This window comes from Triturus cristatus, chromosome 3_2 (assembly GCF_964204655.1).
Source record: "Triturus cristatus chromosome 3_2, aTriCri1.1, whole genome shotgun sequence".
In the NCBI taxonomy this organism is placed as follows: domain Eukaryota; kingdom Metazoa; phylum Chordata; class Amphibia; order Caudata; family Salamandridae; genus Triturus; species Triturus cristatus.
In genome coordinates this window covers 747,726,569-747,743,875 of record NC_140584.1, presented here as the reverse complement: position 1 = coordinate 747,743,875, position 17,307 = coordinate 747,726,569, and the positions used below count along the sequence as shown (strand labels likewise).

At 47.9% G+C, this 17,307-nt stretch overlaps 1 protein-coding gene across 1 annotated transcript in view; it reads left to right on the top strand.

Annotated features, from left to right (window-relative positions):
- The window catches only part of WDR75 (WD repeat domain 75), a 226,571-nt gene that overhangs the window by 134,733 nt on the left and 74,531 nt on the right, over nucleotides 1-17,307 (top strand). The window contains exon 16 of the mRNA XM_085648822.1: nucleotides 10,293-10,388. Coding sequence (XP_085504948.1) covers nucleotides 10,293-10,388 — 96 coding nt within the window. The remainder of the gene's footprint in view (nucleotides 1-10,292; nucleotides 10,389-17,307) is intronic.

The following is a 17,307-nucleotide window of genomic DNA, read 5'->3' as shown; positions in this document are numbered from 1 at the left end:
GGCCCTCCCATACTTCCCTTAACCCTTAGAGATCGACACTGACACCGCTGTGTGTATAGCAAATGTCTCGCACTCCTCTGTTAGGTGTAAGGCTGATCGACTGCACTACCACATATAGAGCACTTTGGGGTTACATTGAGCCCTGTACACTTCTGGGGGAATCTCTGGACTCTTTGCACAATATAACTACTTTGTGGCATATATCCTATAAAGAGCCAGCTTCCTACAGTGTCCCAGCAGTACCTTACTGTGAGAAAGTACCATCTTTCTTGCATGGTATGCCCCCACATTTTGCTGAATGTACTTTGACTGAGTGTGCCCTGGACTCCTGCCAATCAGGTGCCCAGGTTCTATGTTCCTTCCCTAAAACCCAAATTGGCAAACCCTGGCCACACATCAGCCCCTGGTAAATGGTACCATAGGTACCCAGGGCCTTGTGACCAGGGAAGGCCTCTAAGGGCTGCAGCACTATTTGTGCCACCTTAAAGGACCTGTACCCGAACACACATTGCCCTTGCAGGCTGAGTGTCTGGTGGCAAGACAAAACAAAGAGTCGACACTGCACACATCCCTGTGTGCCACGCCCACCACCTACACTGCCCTGGCATACATCAGCAAGTCCTCTAACTGGGTGCCCTATGCCAGTGGTGTGGGCACAGGAGCATGAGCCTTGTGCCCCTACAGTAACCAGGTCCATTCCTGGGCACTGTAAGTGCAGTGCTGCCATTTAAGAGTACATGGTGCTGAGAGCTTGTCAAACACGAACTCCACAGCACCATAATGGCAACACTGAAGACTGAGAAGTTTGGTATCCAACTTCTCAGCACATTAAACCCGCACTGATGCCAGTGTGGGATTTAATGTACAAAGCACTACAGAGGGCATCTTAGAGATGCCCCCTGAAACCTAACCTACAATCCACGTCATGTCTGAGAGGCTGCCTAGGCTGCCACACAGCAGACCTGTTGCTGGACCCCTGGGTGGAGAGCCCCCTGCTCTCCTGGGCCTGCAACAATACACATCCTGGGCGAGGTGCTAGGTCTCCTCCTCCATGATGGGCAGGGGGAAGCTCAGCAACTGGCCCCCACCGGTACTGACCCCCACTCTGGCGGGAAGACTAGCCGGAAACTCCAAGTAAGGACAAGGGATGTGCTAGCCCTGCCAACCCCGCCCCTCAGGTGGGGGAGGCGAGGTGAAGCCCAACTCCGGGCTCTCGCCATCTTGAAGATGAGGAGACCTACCCAATCAGGACTAGGCTCCTGCCCCCCTCCCACTGGTGACTGGCAGGATAGGGGGTGTACCCACCCCAGGGAAGGGACCCATTGGTCCCTGACCTCTACCTACCTGTAACGCCCCTAAATATAGTATTTAGGGGCACCCTGAACCTTCCTTCCTCAGATTCCAAAACAAGAAAGACCTGCCGTGCAGCTGCTAACAAGAGGACGACACCAACTGACTTGGCCCCAGCCATACAGGCCTGTCGACCCTCGAACCTGCTAAATCCCGGCGTCTCCAATGGTCAGCAACCTCAAACCCCGGAGGACCTGACTGCGTTGCTCATCTACCAAGACTGGGACTCCCACTAGTAGTGGTTTCTGCTCAAACAACTCCAGGTGCCAGCCAGGAACCGCGAATCCAGCACACTCTGCACCCGCCGAGCCCGGCCTGTGCCTGAGTGAACAAAGACCATGAGAACGCCCCCCCCACCCCCCCCCCCCTCAGCGACTGCGACCAAGAATCCACCACCCAAGGACCCTCCTCGGCGCTCCGGAACACGCCTGCAGCCTCACAACCAGGGACCCCACCAACCGTGGCCAGCAGAGGGTAAGAGATCCCGACACGAAAAGACAAACCTGTACCGAGCGCCCTGCGGCCCCCTGTGCCCAGCTCCTGGGTGATTACCTAACCTACAGCTTCCCAACTTACCTCTCGAAGTGGTGGTCGCACCTAAAGAATATCCGTCCCCGAGCTTACAGCCTTTGTTCATCTTGCTGTTTCTCCATTGAAATACATTGAGCGCCCGACGGCTCAAAAGCACCCTGCACCCAGCCGCCCGAGTTCCCCCCTTTGAAGTGCAACCTCTATCCTATCTTACTTCCCCACTTGCCCTGTGTGAGTGACCAGGAGCCCAGCTCCCACAGCCGCGTGGCCTGCCTGCTAGCAGCCACCAACCAAAGGCCCCTTGTGTGAGAAAGTGCCATCTTTCTTGCATGGTATGCCCCCACTTTTTGCTGAATGTACTTTGAGTGTGCCCTGGACTCCTGCCAATCAGGTGCCCAGGGCCTATGTTCCTTCCCTAAATCAAACCAAACCCAAATTGGCTTACCCTGGCCACATGTCAGCCCCTGGTAAATGGTACCCTAGGTACCCAGGGCCTTGTGACCAGGGAAGGCCTCTAAGGGCTGCAGCACTCCTTGTGCCACCCTTAGAGGCCCTGTACCCTTACACACACACACAGCCTTTGCAGGGTGAATGTTTGGGTGCAAGACTAAAACAAAGTCGACATGACACACAGCCCTGTGTGAATTCAACTTTTAGGGGTAAGGGATGCACACCATCTTATTATTCCTCTGAGTCTTGTCCATTATTTCAACAGAGTGCGTGCAGATTGGTGAGGTGCCCTGCCCAAATGGCACCTGAGTAAGAGCATTCTCAAAACTGGGGCGACGTCTCGCCCCAACCAAATGCACAGCTAAATTACGCCTTTGTGGCGATCATATAATTATTCCACATTTATCTCTGTAAACCTGTTCATCCAAATATATGAATCACTTATTTCAACTTTTTCAATTTTATATATATCCACACGTGGAATGGAATGCCAATTTTCTGTTTTCTGATGTTCAAGGTGGGCCATCCGAACCTCTTCCAAAAACATGAATGACGCAAATTCATCCAAGACAGTATTTTATTTGTATAAAACCCAATGCATTTCGGGCCTAAATTGCCCTTCGTCAGGGGTCACTGTAATAACCAGCAAAACAATAAAAAAAAAAGCAAAACATTAAAAATTATCACTGTAAGCCATAATTATACGTAGTGTAACATTACTAATCTACGGTCGAAATTTGTTTTATTTCAAACTCCATTACAAAGTGCTATACGCGTTTTGCCTCCATAAACATCCCTCAAAAAATGTGCAATTCTAAACCAATAAACCCTAAGTGCAAGGTAAACTGTTACCCCAAGTCTATTGTAACTCACTTTTGTACCAGCGGGACAATACTCCATCTGGTATAGGAAACTGTGATTCAAACAGATCATGCCACATGAGTCTTATGCTCTATCGCCCCGATTAACTCAAGCTGTTTTTTCTCATTTTTCCTTGCATGCTCAAACTGCCTTAACGTGCTATTCTCCCCCCACTTGAGTTATTCCATACATTCACCATAACTTCCAGTCACCCCTATCTAAACATTGCTATTATCGCTCATTTCGAACGATAATAGCAATGTTTAGATAGGGCTGACCGGAAGTTATGGTGAATGTATGGAATAACTCAAGTGGGGGGAGAATAGCACGTTATAGTGTGGAGATATGTGCGAGTGAAAGTGTGAGGGTGAGGTTAGAAATAGCGAAGGATTGGGTTATATATGAGGGGAAAGGAAGGTTAAGTGAGGCTTATAGAAAGTGTAAGGCAGTTTGAGCATGCAAGGAAAAATGAGAAAAAACAGCTTGAGTTAATCGGGGCGATAGAGCATAAGACTCATGTGGCATGATCTGTTTGAATCACAGTTTCCTATACCAGATGGAGTATTGTCCCGCGGGTACAAAAGTGAGTTACAATAGACTTGGGGTAACAGTTTACGTTGCACGTAGGGTTTATTGGTTTAGAATTGCACATTATTTTTTGAGGGATGTTTATGGGGGCAAAACGCGTATTGCACTTTGTAATGGAGTTTGAAATAAAACAAATTTCGACCGTAGATTAGTAATGTTACACTACGTATAATTATGGCTTTAAGTGATGATTTTTAATGTTTTGCTTTTTTTGTTTTGCTTGTTATTACAGTGACCCCTGACGAAGGGCAATTTAGGCCCGAAATGCATTGGGTTTTATACAAATAAAATACTGTGTTGGATGAATTTGCGTCATTCATGTTTTTGGAAGAGGTTCGGATGGCCCACCTTGAACATCAGAAAACAGAAAATTTGCATTCCATTCCACGTGTGGATATATATAAAATTGAAAAAGTTGAAATAAGTGATTCATATATTTGGATGAACAGGTTTACAGAGATAAATGTGGAATAATTATTTGATCGCCACAAAGGCGTAATTTAGCTGTGCATTTGGTTGGGGCGAGACGTCGCTCAGTTTTGAGAACACATCCCTGTGTGCCATGCCCATCACCTACACTGCCATGGCATACATCAGCCACCCCTCTAGCTGGGTGCCTTATGCCAATGGTGTGGGCACAGGAGCAGGAGCCCTGTGCCCCTACAGTGCCCAGGTCCATTCCTGAGCACTGAAGCCTAACCTACAATCCACGTCTGGTCTGAGAGGCTGCCTAGGCTGCCACCCAGCAGACATGTTGCTGGACCCCTGGGTAGGAGAGCCCCTGCTCTCCTGGGCCTGCAATAATGCACATCCTGGGCGAGGTGCTAAATCTCCTCCCCCAGGATGGGCAGGGGGAAGCTTCAAAGGCCTCTGTGAGCTTCTCCAGGCCACTGCAACACCCCACTCTGGCGGGAAGCTTTGGCCGGAAACCCCAAATAAGGACAGGGGATGTGCCAGCCTGCCAACCCCACCCCTCAGGTGGGGGAGGCGAGGTGAAGCACATCTCTGGGCTCTCGCCATCTTGAAGATGGGGAGCCCTACCATATCAGGATTAGGCTACTGCCCCCCTCCCACAGGAGAGGCCGGATGGGGGTGTACCCACCGGAGGACAGGGACCCATTGGTCCCTGCCCTTCACCTACCTGTAACGCCCCTAAATCTAGTATTTAGGGTCACCCGGAACCTTCCTTCCCCAGATTCCAGATTCAAAACTACAAAGAAGAGCAAGAAAAAAGACCTGTCCTGCAGCTGCTAAAAAGAGGAAGACACCAACTGCTTTGTCCCCATCCCTACTGGCCTGTCGACCCTCGAACCTGCTCCTGCTCCAACCCGGCATCTCTTGTGGCCAGCAACCTCACCAACCCCGGAGGACCTGGCTACCTTTTGGCTCTAAGCCCCTGGGACTCCCTTGAGTAGAGGTATATACAGAGCCACTTTCTCACACCTTGCCCGTCCTAGGCTAACATTGGGCCTAACTCTCTCTCTGCACCCGGCTGCCCCTGTGCCGCTGAGGGTGTACCAACTGTACCTACCTGACCCTGGGAGACACCAGAGTCTATGCCCAGAACCTTAACTCTGCCAGTCGAGTACTTACCTGAAAGCAGATAACCTACATTTTCTCCCTAGGGTAACATTGATTGGTTTCACTCAAATTCTTTTAAGTGTCGAGTTTTGAAACTTTAAAATATTCACTAAAAATCGCCCAATCAACAAACAAAATTACTCGCCTGTTATCAGGAGAGATCCCAGTGCTGGATCTTGGTGCCCAGCACTGATCCTGAAAATAATTACAACTGTACTTACCGATAACTTGATTTTCCTCCATAGGATAACATTGCCTGTTTTTTGCCAGAAATTCTTCTAATTGTCGATTTTTGAAACATACAAATATTCCTTAAAACTCGCCTGTGTAACAAAAACGGTTTTCTTTCAACTGTTTACAGGAAATGCACCAGGGCTGAATCTAGGATTCAACCCGGAGTAAGAAAATCATACGCAAAGTAATTGAAATTGCATTTACTTAAAAATTCCCTTTGAGCTCAATGTTATAATTGTGTTTGAATTGTGTTGCCTATTGCAACAACTGTAACTATTGCATTTAAAAGTCTATTGCTTATTGAAAGTACTCAACTAGAGCATTTCATTCTGAGAAAGTATTTGATACTTACTTGTGGTTCTAAAATAAAATAACTATATATTTTTATATACGAAACAATTGGCCTAGAGTTCAGTTCTTGAGATTGTGAGACCATTTGCTGATTGAGTGTGTACAACAAATGCTTTACACTGCCTGCTGATACTGCCTTACTGCGCGACCAAGCTACCACTTTAGAGAGTAAGGTTATATCTACCTTTAGCCTCTGCCAAACCTCTGTGGACTGTGCACACTGAACCTTACTTTGGTGCAGTATATACAGAGCCACTTTCTTACAAGAGTGCACGTTGATGTCTTTAAAGTTCCCACAAGAAAAAAAAGTAACCATAGATCGTTAACCTGCGCGGAGATGGATAATGTCACATTGTAGGAGAGCTGGTATATAAAAAAATGCTTTAAAGGCAGCGGGGAAAAACATTTTCAGGAAAGTATCACATTGACTAAATGCCAGAATAATAATTCTGTGCCAGCATACTTGGAAGAAAGTGTCTCAAACTCTTGACGGCTCAGGAGTCGAGGGTAGTCTCGTCTCCCAAGAAAGGAGAGCCCAGGTCCCACCTAAACCCAACTCTGCTTGCATGCAGAGTTGGCTCCGCCCTTGGGGACGACCGGCGCTCTGAAGATGTCTACGGTAGTCACGGTAAGCAGGTAGAGCTGTGCTCGCAAGGATTTCCTCGGTGCAGGGTTCAGGAAGGAATTTGAGCACGCGATATGGCAGCACAACAGGCAATGATCTTTGGCGGTGCAGGTTTTGCAGGGAACAGCTAATCCGTGATCAGCCCCAATGCTCTCTAGTTGACACACGCTGCAGTATTGCATTTCAGCACAGATTGGTCTGGATACTTGGTGCAAGGACCCACAGTGGGTTGTGGCAAATCAGCAGTTGTAGACTTGTAAAGCGCACAGCTGCCCCAGCAACGGGGCGTCCCGGCGCTGTAGACCGCTGGGGAACCCGTCCTGGCTATCCCTGTGAGATGGTCCCTTTCTGGGTATCTCCAAGGTGAAACCAGGCATCCCCGCGTCTGTGGGGGGCCGTTGTAGAGATGAGGCAAGCTTAATGCCCAGAGTTGCCGAGTGTGTTCCTGGTTAGAGTAGGTACCGAGGCGAGAATTATCGAGTCCGTTTTGACCCTGGTCCACGACCCTGCCGCGTCGGGAATTGAACCCTGGTCCCTGGCCTATTCTCTGCTTACGGGTCTGCCGCCTCTAACCAGTGAGCCACACCTCTCCACAAAGTTGGTTGTGCGGAGGAAGTTTTTCAGGGCCCGAGACTTCCTGGTATAGGGAAGGGCAACCCAAAACACCCTTGGAGAGCACTAGTAGGACACGGCAAAAAGGCAGCAAGCAGCAGCCCAGCACATTAAGGCTGTGAGTAAGGGCCTCTTTTGACATGTTTATGCCTGGAAAACGGGTTGGTCTCAATTGTAGTGCACAGGGTCCCTGCTAACCAGGTTCCCTGTGCCAGTGGTTCTTGCATAAAACTATTCCCCAATTGGCAACTTTAGCCCCCCTGTAAACCCTAGTAAATGGTAACCTTGGGCATGGGAACTGAAGAACCTGCCTTGGTGCAGTAAGAGAAACCGAATGTAAAAGGATACCCTTGACCCTTGAGGAACTAGATCGATGGTGTCCCTGTGACCCACAGCATCCCAACTTTCCTCTACTGTTGCTGGTGTTCTTCATGAAACCTCCGGTTTGACTCCTGCAGCCTGTTTTCAAAACCAAGTTACTCCATTTACTTGCATTGGGCGCCCGACGCCATATGTGCACTCTGCACCTGGCTGTCCCTGTGCCGCTGGTGGTGCAGTGTTGGTGCTTGCATGAACCTTGCCCTCTGCTGACCCTACACCCGAAGACTGGAGCTGTATGTTGTGTTCTTACCTTCAAAACAGCATAATTGTTTTCCTCTATAGGCTAACATTGCAAAGACTGCAAATTGCACTGTGTTCACTTTTGAAACTGAAAAGTATTTTTATTTAAAAACATATTTGCCTCTATGATAGTTTTGTAGTCTTAGTAAATAAATATACCAACGTGCTATTTTTGTAAATTGGTCTCGGATTTATTAATTGTGTGTCTCATTTTATTGCCACTGAGTGTACAGCAAAACATTAACATCACCCACTGCTACGCCTAATTGTTCGCCCACACTATCACAAAGTAGAACATTAGGGCTATCAAGCCTTTGTACAACCTCTGGAGATCCACTGGACTCACTACATACTATGCCTCTTTTTGTTATAGTATATGGTGAGCCAGCATCTCGCGAAGGCACAGTACAAAATGGTAGTCCCAATGGTGGTCCCGCCTGGCAACACAGCAGTCCTCTGGCAGTTTGTAGTGCTAGCAGCGTCTGGTTACAAGTCTCATGCATTGTCTTAAAAACATGGGGTCAGAGCCCCTGTACTAATTTGTACTTTGATCAAGGGGTGACTTCAAAGGAACCCTTTCAAGTGCGTAACGCTCCCCTTTCAACCCAGCCCCGATCCTGGTGTGAGTAGGGGGTAAACCGCCTTTTGTGTGAGGGCAGGATACAGCCGATATAAATGTAAAGTGTGAACGCCCCCTCCCAGCCCAGTAAGACCATCAGTATGTAGATGTAACCCCTGTTACACTCAGCCCTTCCTTGTTTGTAGATGTCTGAAAAGTATGCCCCAAGTGTAGCTGTCACCCAGGCCTAGACTTGTATTGGAGTCAGGCTGAAAAGCATAAAGAGTCATAAGCACAGAGAAAATGCCCACTTTCTAAAGTATGACGTTGTTCTGCATTCTGTCCATCAATAGTTATTTTTGCATTTGTCACCCCGAGTGGGACGGATATATGCTCGGACGTGAGTCCCGTGCTCTCCATGCCACTGGAATCAAGCTATCCTGGCTGAAGAGGGGTGAAACCCCGAAACCAGTCCTAGGATGCTTGTTTTCAGTCCAGGGAGGAACTGGCCTGGCAGTTCGGGCTGGACTGTTCCCATTGGGCACAGGGTCAAGACTGATTTGCATATGGCTGGGTCCAAACTGGAATGGCATGGCGAGCAAAAAAACAATGGATTTAGGCCCAGATCTCTGTACTGGTGAATGTATGACATTGTTCTGCATTCTGTCCATCAATAGTTCTTTTTGCACTTTCTAAAAGTGGCATTTCTAAAATAGTAATGTAATCTCCAACTACACCTGATGTATCCCCTTTATTCTAAACATATCAAACAAAAAATCGCCACTCCTTTCTGATCAGGAATTGCCACTTCAGTACATATTAGGGAGTTAGTTCCCAATACTAGCATATGAGAGGAGTTGGCCTCACAGCAGGAAGAAACAAAATAGGCTGTTTGTCTTTACCAGGGCATGCCACACATAAGGCATCTGTTCTGCCCTTTACTTAAACAGCACCCTGCCCATACGGCTACCTAGGGCCTACCTTAAGCATTACCTATGTGTAATAAAAGAGTTTAAGGCTTTGGGAGTAGTTTTAAATGCCAAGTCAAAGTGGCAGTTAACTGCACACACACACGGGCCCTGCAGTGGCAGGCTTGAGACAGGATTGAAAGGCTATGCCTGTGGGTGGCACAAGCAGTGCTGCAGGCCCATTCGTAGCATTTAATTTACAGGCCCTGGGTATATGGTATACCACTGTACAAGGGACATCCAGTAAATTAGATATGCCAAACGGGTGTAAACCATTCATTCCATGTTTTAGAGGAGAGAGTACATGCACTTTAGCACGGATTAGCAATAGTAAAGTGCCCACAGCCCTAAATCCAACAAAAATGTCAGAAAAATAGGCGGAGGAAGGTAAAATGTTTGGGGATTACCCTGCACAAAGGGCCTGGTCTAACAGGGGGCATTAGCAGAGAGCGGTGTGTGCAGACGATGTTGCATGATGAGGAAGCATGTGATGGGTATGAGAGCCTGATTTCCAGGGGATTCTACCACTTTGTTACACATTGATAAAAAAGGGGTTGGGTAACTGCTTATTCATGTGCATTTGATTCCATTATTTTATGTACTGGTGGGCTCCTATATAAATGAGTTGCATTTTACGAAAAGTAAAAAACAAAAATGTATTCTTTTAAATGGGAAATGTAGTTTGATGGTAAATGAGGCGTAGTTCTCGTCATACAGCTCCAGACTCCTAAACATGCATTCATAGCATGACAAAAAAATACCCATTATGGAAAACTGTTCTAGCTAAGAAGCTTTTCTTAACTGTTTAAAGCACCTTTTAAAAGTTTTTTTTTTTTTCCGAGTGCATGAAAATAACCACTTCTTAAATACATTTCCATGTCTTGTCTTGATCAAACAGCCATCTTTCATCAAACACCTTGTTTTGATTAGTTTGATTTGATTCTCCTTTTTATCTGAACAGTGCAGTGGAGTGCTCAGTTGAACATTGTCATACTGCAGCCTGACCCCCTTTCTGAAAATATTGCTGCTGTATCCTGGCTGTCTGAAAAATCTGACTGTAAGTACTCCTTTGCTGTTTTATGGCTTGTTAATGCTACATCACTTTTTAAACCAGCATTGTTTATTGATGACCTCAGAAGCTTTTCAAATTGGGTGAAATTGCTGTACAGAACAATGGACTGAATGTAGCAGTTATAATTAGAATTCAACTTCTTGTCAGCCTTTTTGTGAGGATGTCCATTGAAGCTAAAGCACAGCAGCATTCACGGGCTACAAGCAGACATTTAAAGTCAGCACAACAGACAAAAACTGAATATTAAAAGTAGTGATGGAAAATATCCCTCCTATTTTCATGAACAGTTCAAATTTCAGATATCACATAATCAAATGGTCTCATAGGTGTAAATCTCAGCACTGTTAAAGAAAATGGATGAAAGGTGTGATGGAAAAAACGAGAAGACTAGGTTAATGACAGAAGGAAAGGGGTGTTGTATCTTTATAGGAAACACATTTTCTAGAGTGATGCATCAATTCTGGCCTGCTCAAGTCGTACTATGTCATGTAGATCCATTCCTCCTCCCTTGTTTTACCCTTTCCTCAGCCCTTTAAAAAAAGAGTCCTACAATCCCAATCCAAGAGGGTAAAGTACCATTTCTGAGTAAAGAAGAGTGTCAACATTACAGCACACAAACATAAAAATCAATTGAGGTTAATTCAAAATTGTATTGACGTTAACTACATGTATATACATTATCGTATAGGGGTTGCCACATTGTGCAAAATACAGGTGCTTGAAAAAGTGCTCATGCAGAGGTGAAAAAGAAATTTGAAAGAATACCACAAATTTAACAAATTGCAACTACAATTATGTAGCATCTTGACCTGTCTGACACTATTTTTCGAATGAACCAAATTCCATCCATAATGTACAGGTACAGTGTTTGAATCAGTACTGTCCTTCCGTGGATAGTCTAGTCATGCCAAGCTATATAATGGAGTTGTTGACATTTTGCTCCAAGATAGAAAAAGACCAGTTATAACCGTAATAGCTTCTCTTCATCTGAACAGTTGGGAGCAACCTATAGACTGGGGAGAAAACCACTCCGAGATATTGAAGGTGTTTTTAACATGAAGATAAACTCTTGGTGATCATGCTCACCTGAAATCACACATGTTTCTGTGAGTGGTAGATGCAGATAAACGTGTTACACAATGTAGGCCCACCGGCTCTTCATATGTTCAGGAAATATTATTTTCCTTTGCCCAATGGTTTCAGCCTTGAAAGGTCAAATAGTCGTTTTCACTGTGAGAAATGCACAAGAACTGAGGTAGTTGATGGAAATTGCTAAATATTTATAAGCAGTGTTAGTCTGCACCCAATTTGATTTACTCACCCTACCACGTGGGATGCTTCTTTAAATATGCATCTGTTTATCAGAACGAGCCGTCCAAATGAATCTGGTTCTAAATAAAGAAACCGTAATATGTGAAGTTACTGAATAAACTGAAATTATTGTAAGGAAAAAAGGAATGCGCTGGCAGCATAGCCTGGTTCTTTACTTTGGTGTCACAAAGCATCACTGAAACGTCTCGCGGCTACGTGGGCATTCAGATATCCGGATTAAATAGGTTATGCGAGGTCAGCGTCAATGTGGTTAGCCTCGCATTAGAGAAACCGCTCCCTGAGGCCGCATTCAAGCCTTAGCTCGTCACAGCCATGGACTCCAGCTTATGTGGCAACTGAGTGCTGTAGTGTCTCTACGGTAATGTTACATTTGTGATTTAGAAAATGGGCCACAACCCCATGGAATTTTTCAGACATTATCTGTGGGATCAACAGAATACACTAACGTTCAGGCGAATTGTAGCAATAAGGCTTGAATGTTGTAAATCATTCCAGCTTAAGCACTTCCATGGATTCCAGCTTCCGTAGAAACTGGGTGCTGTTGTGTCACTACAGGGATGTTACATAAGTTATTTAAAAACAGGGCTGTAACACACGGTATAATTGACCTCAAGTTAACTGGTACCCACAGAATGCACTTCTATTTCCGTTACGGCGAATTGTGACGGCAGGTCTTAAATGTTGTATTCATGATTAGAGAACGACAATGAAAAATTTCCTTGTAGACACAAAGGAAAGTTTCAATTCTATTAAGGATTCGGAGGCGAGGATTATGCTCAACTTCCTTTTTTTTTTTCCATCACCAGCAGTATTTAACTTTAGCAGAAAAAAACTCTTTCCCGTGAAACACTGGGAAAGGTCAGTCCCAGAGGTCAATCAATAGGCAGCTGTGCACATCCTGAAAGGTCCGGTGCTGCTGGGATACCTCCTCTTTCCTGACTGCGACCATCCAACCTTCATCGAATTCCACTAATCTGTTTTTGCAGGCTCGGATCCTATAAGAAGCCAAAGGATACCGAGATGAACCAGAACTTAACACAGCTTGCAGAAGGAACATGGCACATAAGGAAGATTAGCATACTAGGATTATTATACTAGGAAATTATTGTTCGGAACAATGGCACACTTTACAAGTATAACTGATGCATCCATACGTAGTGCTGATCCTTAGACGAGGGTGAGTGATGACTGAATCCTCAGGAAATTCCAGGCGGGAATAATCCTCACCTCAGTGTCTCTAATAGAATTGAAACTTTCCTTCGTGTCTACTAGGACATTTTTCATTCTATGGCAGGACCAGAGGCGCGGATTAAGCTTGTCCACCACCAGGGAAGCCATGTCAACGACTCGTTTAAAATAGAACCTTTCTAAATTGTGTGATGACCAGTCAGCAGCATTGATAATATCTTCGAGGCGTGCCCCGAGGAAAAAAAGCCTTGTAGGCCACTGCCCCTCTGAGTGCGCACCAACGGATCCATCTTACTCTGGTGGGAGAAGAGACAGCCTAAGAGAAATCAGAAGCTGGTTTTCTCCATGGGGGCAAAATTAGTCCGTCAAACTCTCATAAGCCTTCAGGCAACGCACAACACACAGCTTGGGGTGTTTATCAAAAGGCGGGTACGAGATCACCCGGGAGTCTGACATCGTGCGGCGGGAAATATGACAGGTGACTCCTTGAGGAGTAAAAACCCAACCGTGGAGATCCAGGGCACTCACGTCAGACTCTCCGACAAGAGACCAAGCATAGAAACATGGCTAGCTTCTCCGAAGGTTCTTGTTGGACAGGTACCTATTCGATTGCCAGGACTTAAAAAGGGATAGCACCTTGTTGACGTCCCATAACTGAGAATATTTAGGCAAAGGTGGCAGGAATAAGCGAATGCCTCATCAGTTTGCAGACAAACTGATGTTCGCCTACTGCGTTACCCTGCACAGGGTCATGGCCTGCTGAAATTGCTGATCTGTAAGAGTTAATAGTGCCGTACCCCAAAACCACCAAGGCCAGGGAGTCCAGGAAGTTCAAAATGTGGACCACCTCGCACCCCACGGGATCACGATTCCTTCCCATTTGGACCAAGCTTATCTGTATCGCTTGTTGGTGCCGTCTGCCCATGCTGCTGCCAGGATGTTTTGAGCTGCTCCTGATAAGCCTCGGAGTCTCCAACGCTGCCGGAAATCCGCAAGGCCATGAGAGGCATCCGGTTCTGCAGGATCAGGGGATGAGGCTACCCCTGGGGATCTCGGGGAATCATCTGATCGCGGGGTAGAAGGATCAGAGAGTTCGAGGCATGTGGGCTGCTGAATTCATATCTGTGCATAGATCGCCGCCTAGTGTTGGGTCCGGATGTTTGCACGTTGTTGTCCTGGAAGAGTCTTCGAAGTATCCTTGGATAGGTGACTCCTCCCCTGGACTACAGTGCGCATGGGCATCCTCTCCATCCTCAGATTGTTTTTTTCCGCCATTGGGTTCGGATGTGCTATCTTAACTCCAGTTAGGAAAAACTTTGTATCGAGGCCAAAAGGCCTTTAGTTCGCGTCGGTACTGTTCACTCGATCGGTTTCGACTCTACCTGTTAGCTTACTAACTTTGGAAACAACTTTTCGCTTTTCACCTGACCATCGACGACACCGACGATGGAGTCGAGGACACCATTCAAGAGGTGCCTGGTATGCAATGCGAAATATCCCCATATCGACGTCCACCCGGTGTGCAACAAATGCTTGTCGCCGGACCACGACGAATCGACATGCATGGCCTGTGCCCGGTTCCGTTCCAAGAAGACTCTACGGAATCGACGAGCGGCGAGACTCGAAGCGCAGCACGCGGCACCGGCCCCGGCAGACATCTTCAACGCCGAAGATGTCGAGGAATTGGAAATCCTACCCTCCAATCCCGGTTCCGAACATGACTCCGGTTCGGACGACGTCGACGAATCACTCTTTCGCAGAGATGAAGACAACACCGAGGTAGGAGACGACGATGAGGCCTTAGGGGCCGAAGAGAGTAGCTCCAATGACGAGCAAGGGCTACCCGTTCAGACTGACGAGAGCCCAGTGCCACAGTCTATGGCTCCGGTCGAGGGATCGCCTTCGGGCCTTACCCGAGACCTATCCCGCAGTTCTTCGGCCCCGCCCTCGGGCCCGGCCTCGGACGTCCAGCGGCAGCCATTATTACCTAAACCGGCTGGTTTCCCTTCTACCAAACCGAAACCGAAAGCTGCACTGGTACAAATGAAACCGAAACCGAAAGTGGCGCTAGTCGGATCGAGGCCTTCCACACCTTCGACGCCAGCGACACGCATCGGCACCGAGCGCAACAAACGAGACTTCGGTGCCGAACTTGAAGCGGACGATGTCGGAGTCGGCATACGGAAAAAGGCCCTCGGTGCCATCAAACCTGCTCGGCTCGCGGCGCCGACGCCATCGACTCCTAAACCAAAGGCCATACTGCCTGCTGCGTCTCACGTCGCTTCCACGGCAACACCAAAGCCTCCTGCATCGAAAACGTCGACTGCCATCTCCGCCCCTCGACCCGATGACCCACCGGCGCCGAAAAAGTCCACGGCCGCCTCTACAACCCTAGTCGGCGCTAAGGCCTCGAAAGCGCTTCAAGTGCGAACCGTTGCAGCACAAGGCAGCAAAACCCAAACGGTCCTCCAGGACACGTCGGGCTCCGGCCCACCAAAAGCTCAAGCAGCCTCTTCGGCGCCAGCCAACATAACTTTTGGCCTGCCGCCATCCACGATCCCGAAAATGTTCCAACTCTGGACACGGGTCACCCACACCACGGTTACACCTGCTGAGACGTCTCCGTCACATTACATCGACGCCGATACCGGCAGGATGATTATCCATGACCGGAGGATAACTTCGGAGCCACCCTTGGACCCTTTCAGGATCCCACTAAAAAGAAAGCTGCCTGTGGACTCAGAACCTGTGCTTTGCGAATCTTTCGACTCGCCCTACCAGGATCCTCTATCATTCTCTCCCACAGACTCCCACACGGATGCGTTGGCAGACTATATGGATGACCAAGTCCCTTTCCACGGAGACATGGACCCTGATGACCAACAGGACCCTGATCAAACTTGGGGCGACCCTGCAGACCCCAGTGCACCTCTAGATGCACAGGACCCACAACTCTATGGAGCGAAAACATCTCCCACAGAGGACACTGCAGCGTTCAACGCTCTTATTGAACGTGCTGCGAATAATCATGGAGTGCAGCTTCACTCTGACACCGTGGAAGACGACTTCCTTATGGACACTTTCGCTTCCTCAGAAAGGCATGTAAAGACTCTGCCCATGTTGAAAGGGGTCCTCAAACCAGCCAAGGACATCTTGAAGGAACCCACCAGGGCAAGGGTGATAAACCCCAGGATCGACAAAAAGTACAGATCAGCACCTGGGGACCCTACTTACTTCCGAGGCCAATTACCTCTCGACTCCATTGTCGTTGCGAATGCTCGCAAGAGGGCACACTCGCAAACGACAGGTGACGCTCCTCCCCCGGACAAAGAGTCCAAGGTGTTAGAGACCTCTGGCAAGCGAGTTGCCGCCCAGGCTGCCAACATATGGCGCATAGCCAACACTCAAGCGCTCCTCGCTCGCTACGATAGAGCGCACTATGACACATTGGAGCAACTACTCCAACATCTCCCTGACCAGTTCAAAGAAGGTGCAGAAATTCTTATCAGAGAGGGACAGCTACTCACAAATGCTTCCATCAAGTGTGCACTAGATGCTGCAGACACGGCTGCCAGGGCCATAAACACAAGCGTCATGCTGCGACGACATGCCTGGTTGCGAATCTCCGGGTTCAAACCTGAGGTGCAAAATAATATACTAAACCAACCTGTCAACCCCGACTATTTATTCGGGCCGGAGGTTGACACAGCCCTTGAGAAAATAAAAAAGGACACGGACACTGCAAAGTCCATGGGGGCTCTCCAGACTCAGTCCTTTCGGAGCAGCTCCTTTCGTCGCCCCGGAAATAGAGGAGCAGGTAGAGAACAGGGGTCACAGCAGACATACAACAAGGGCAATACCCAAACCACCTACGATAAAAACACCCGGGGTGGATATCGTGGCTCCAGTACAAAGGGCAGAGGACGCGGCTACGGCAACACCAGGTCCTCCCCCAAGAACAAGCAGTGACGCCCTCTCCCTTCCTCCCGACCACCTAACACCTGTCGGGGGAAGGCTACAAAGGTTCCTGTCCACGTGGAACTCCATCACCACGGACAGGTGGGTCAAAGATATTGTCAAATACGGTTACTGTCTAGAGCTAACCTCCACCCCACCCACAATACCTCCAAGAAACCGTCCTATGTCCTCAGAGCACTTAACGCTCTTACAGCAAGAGGTGCAAAGTATGCTTCTAAAATGCGCTATAGAGGTCGTACCCGTCCACGAGCAAGGTACGGGAGTGTACTCCCTCTACTTTTTAATACCGAAAAAGGACGGGTCACTCAGACCTATACTAGACCTAAGACCCCTGAACCGGTACATTCTTTCCGAGCACTTTCACATGCTCACTCTCCAGCAAGTCCTTCCGCTTCTCAAGCAGGGA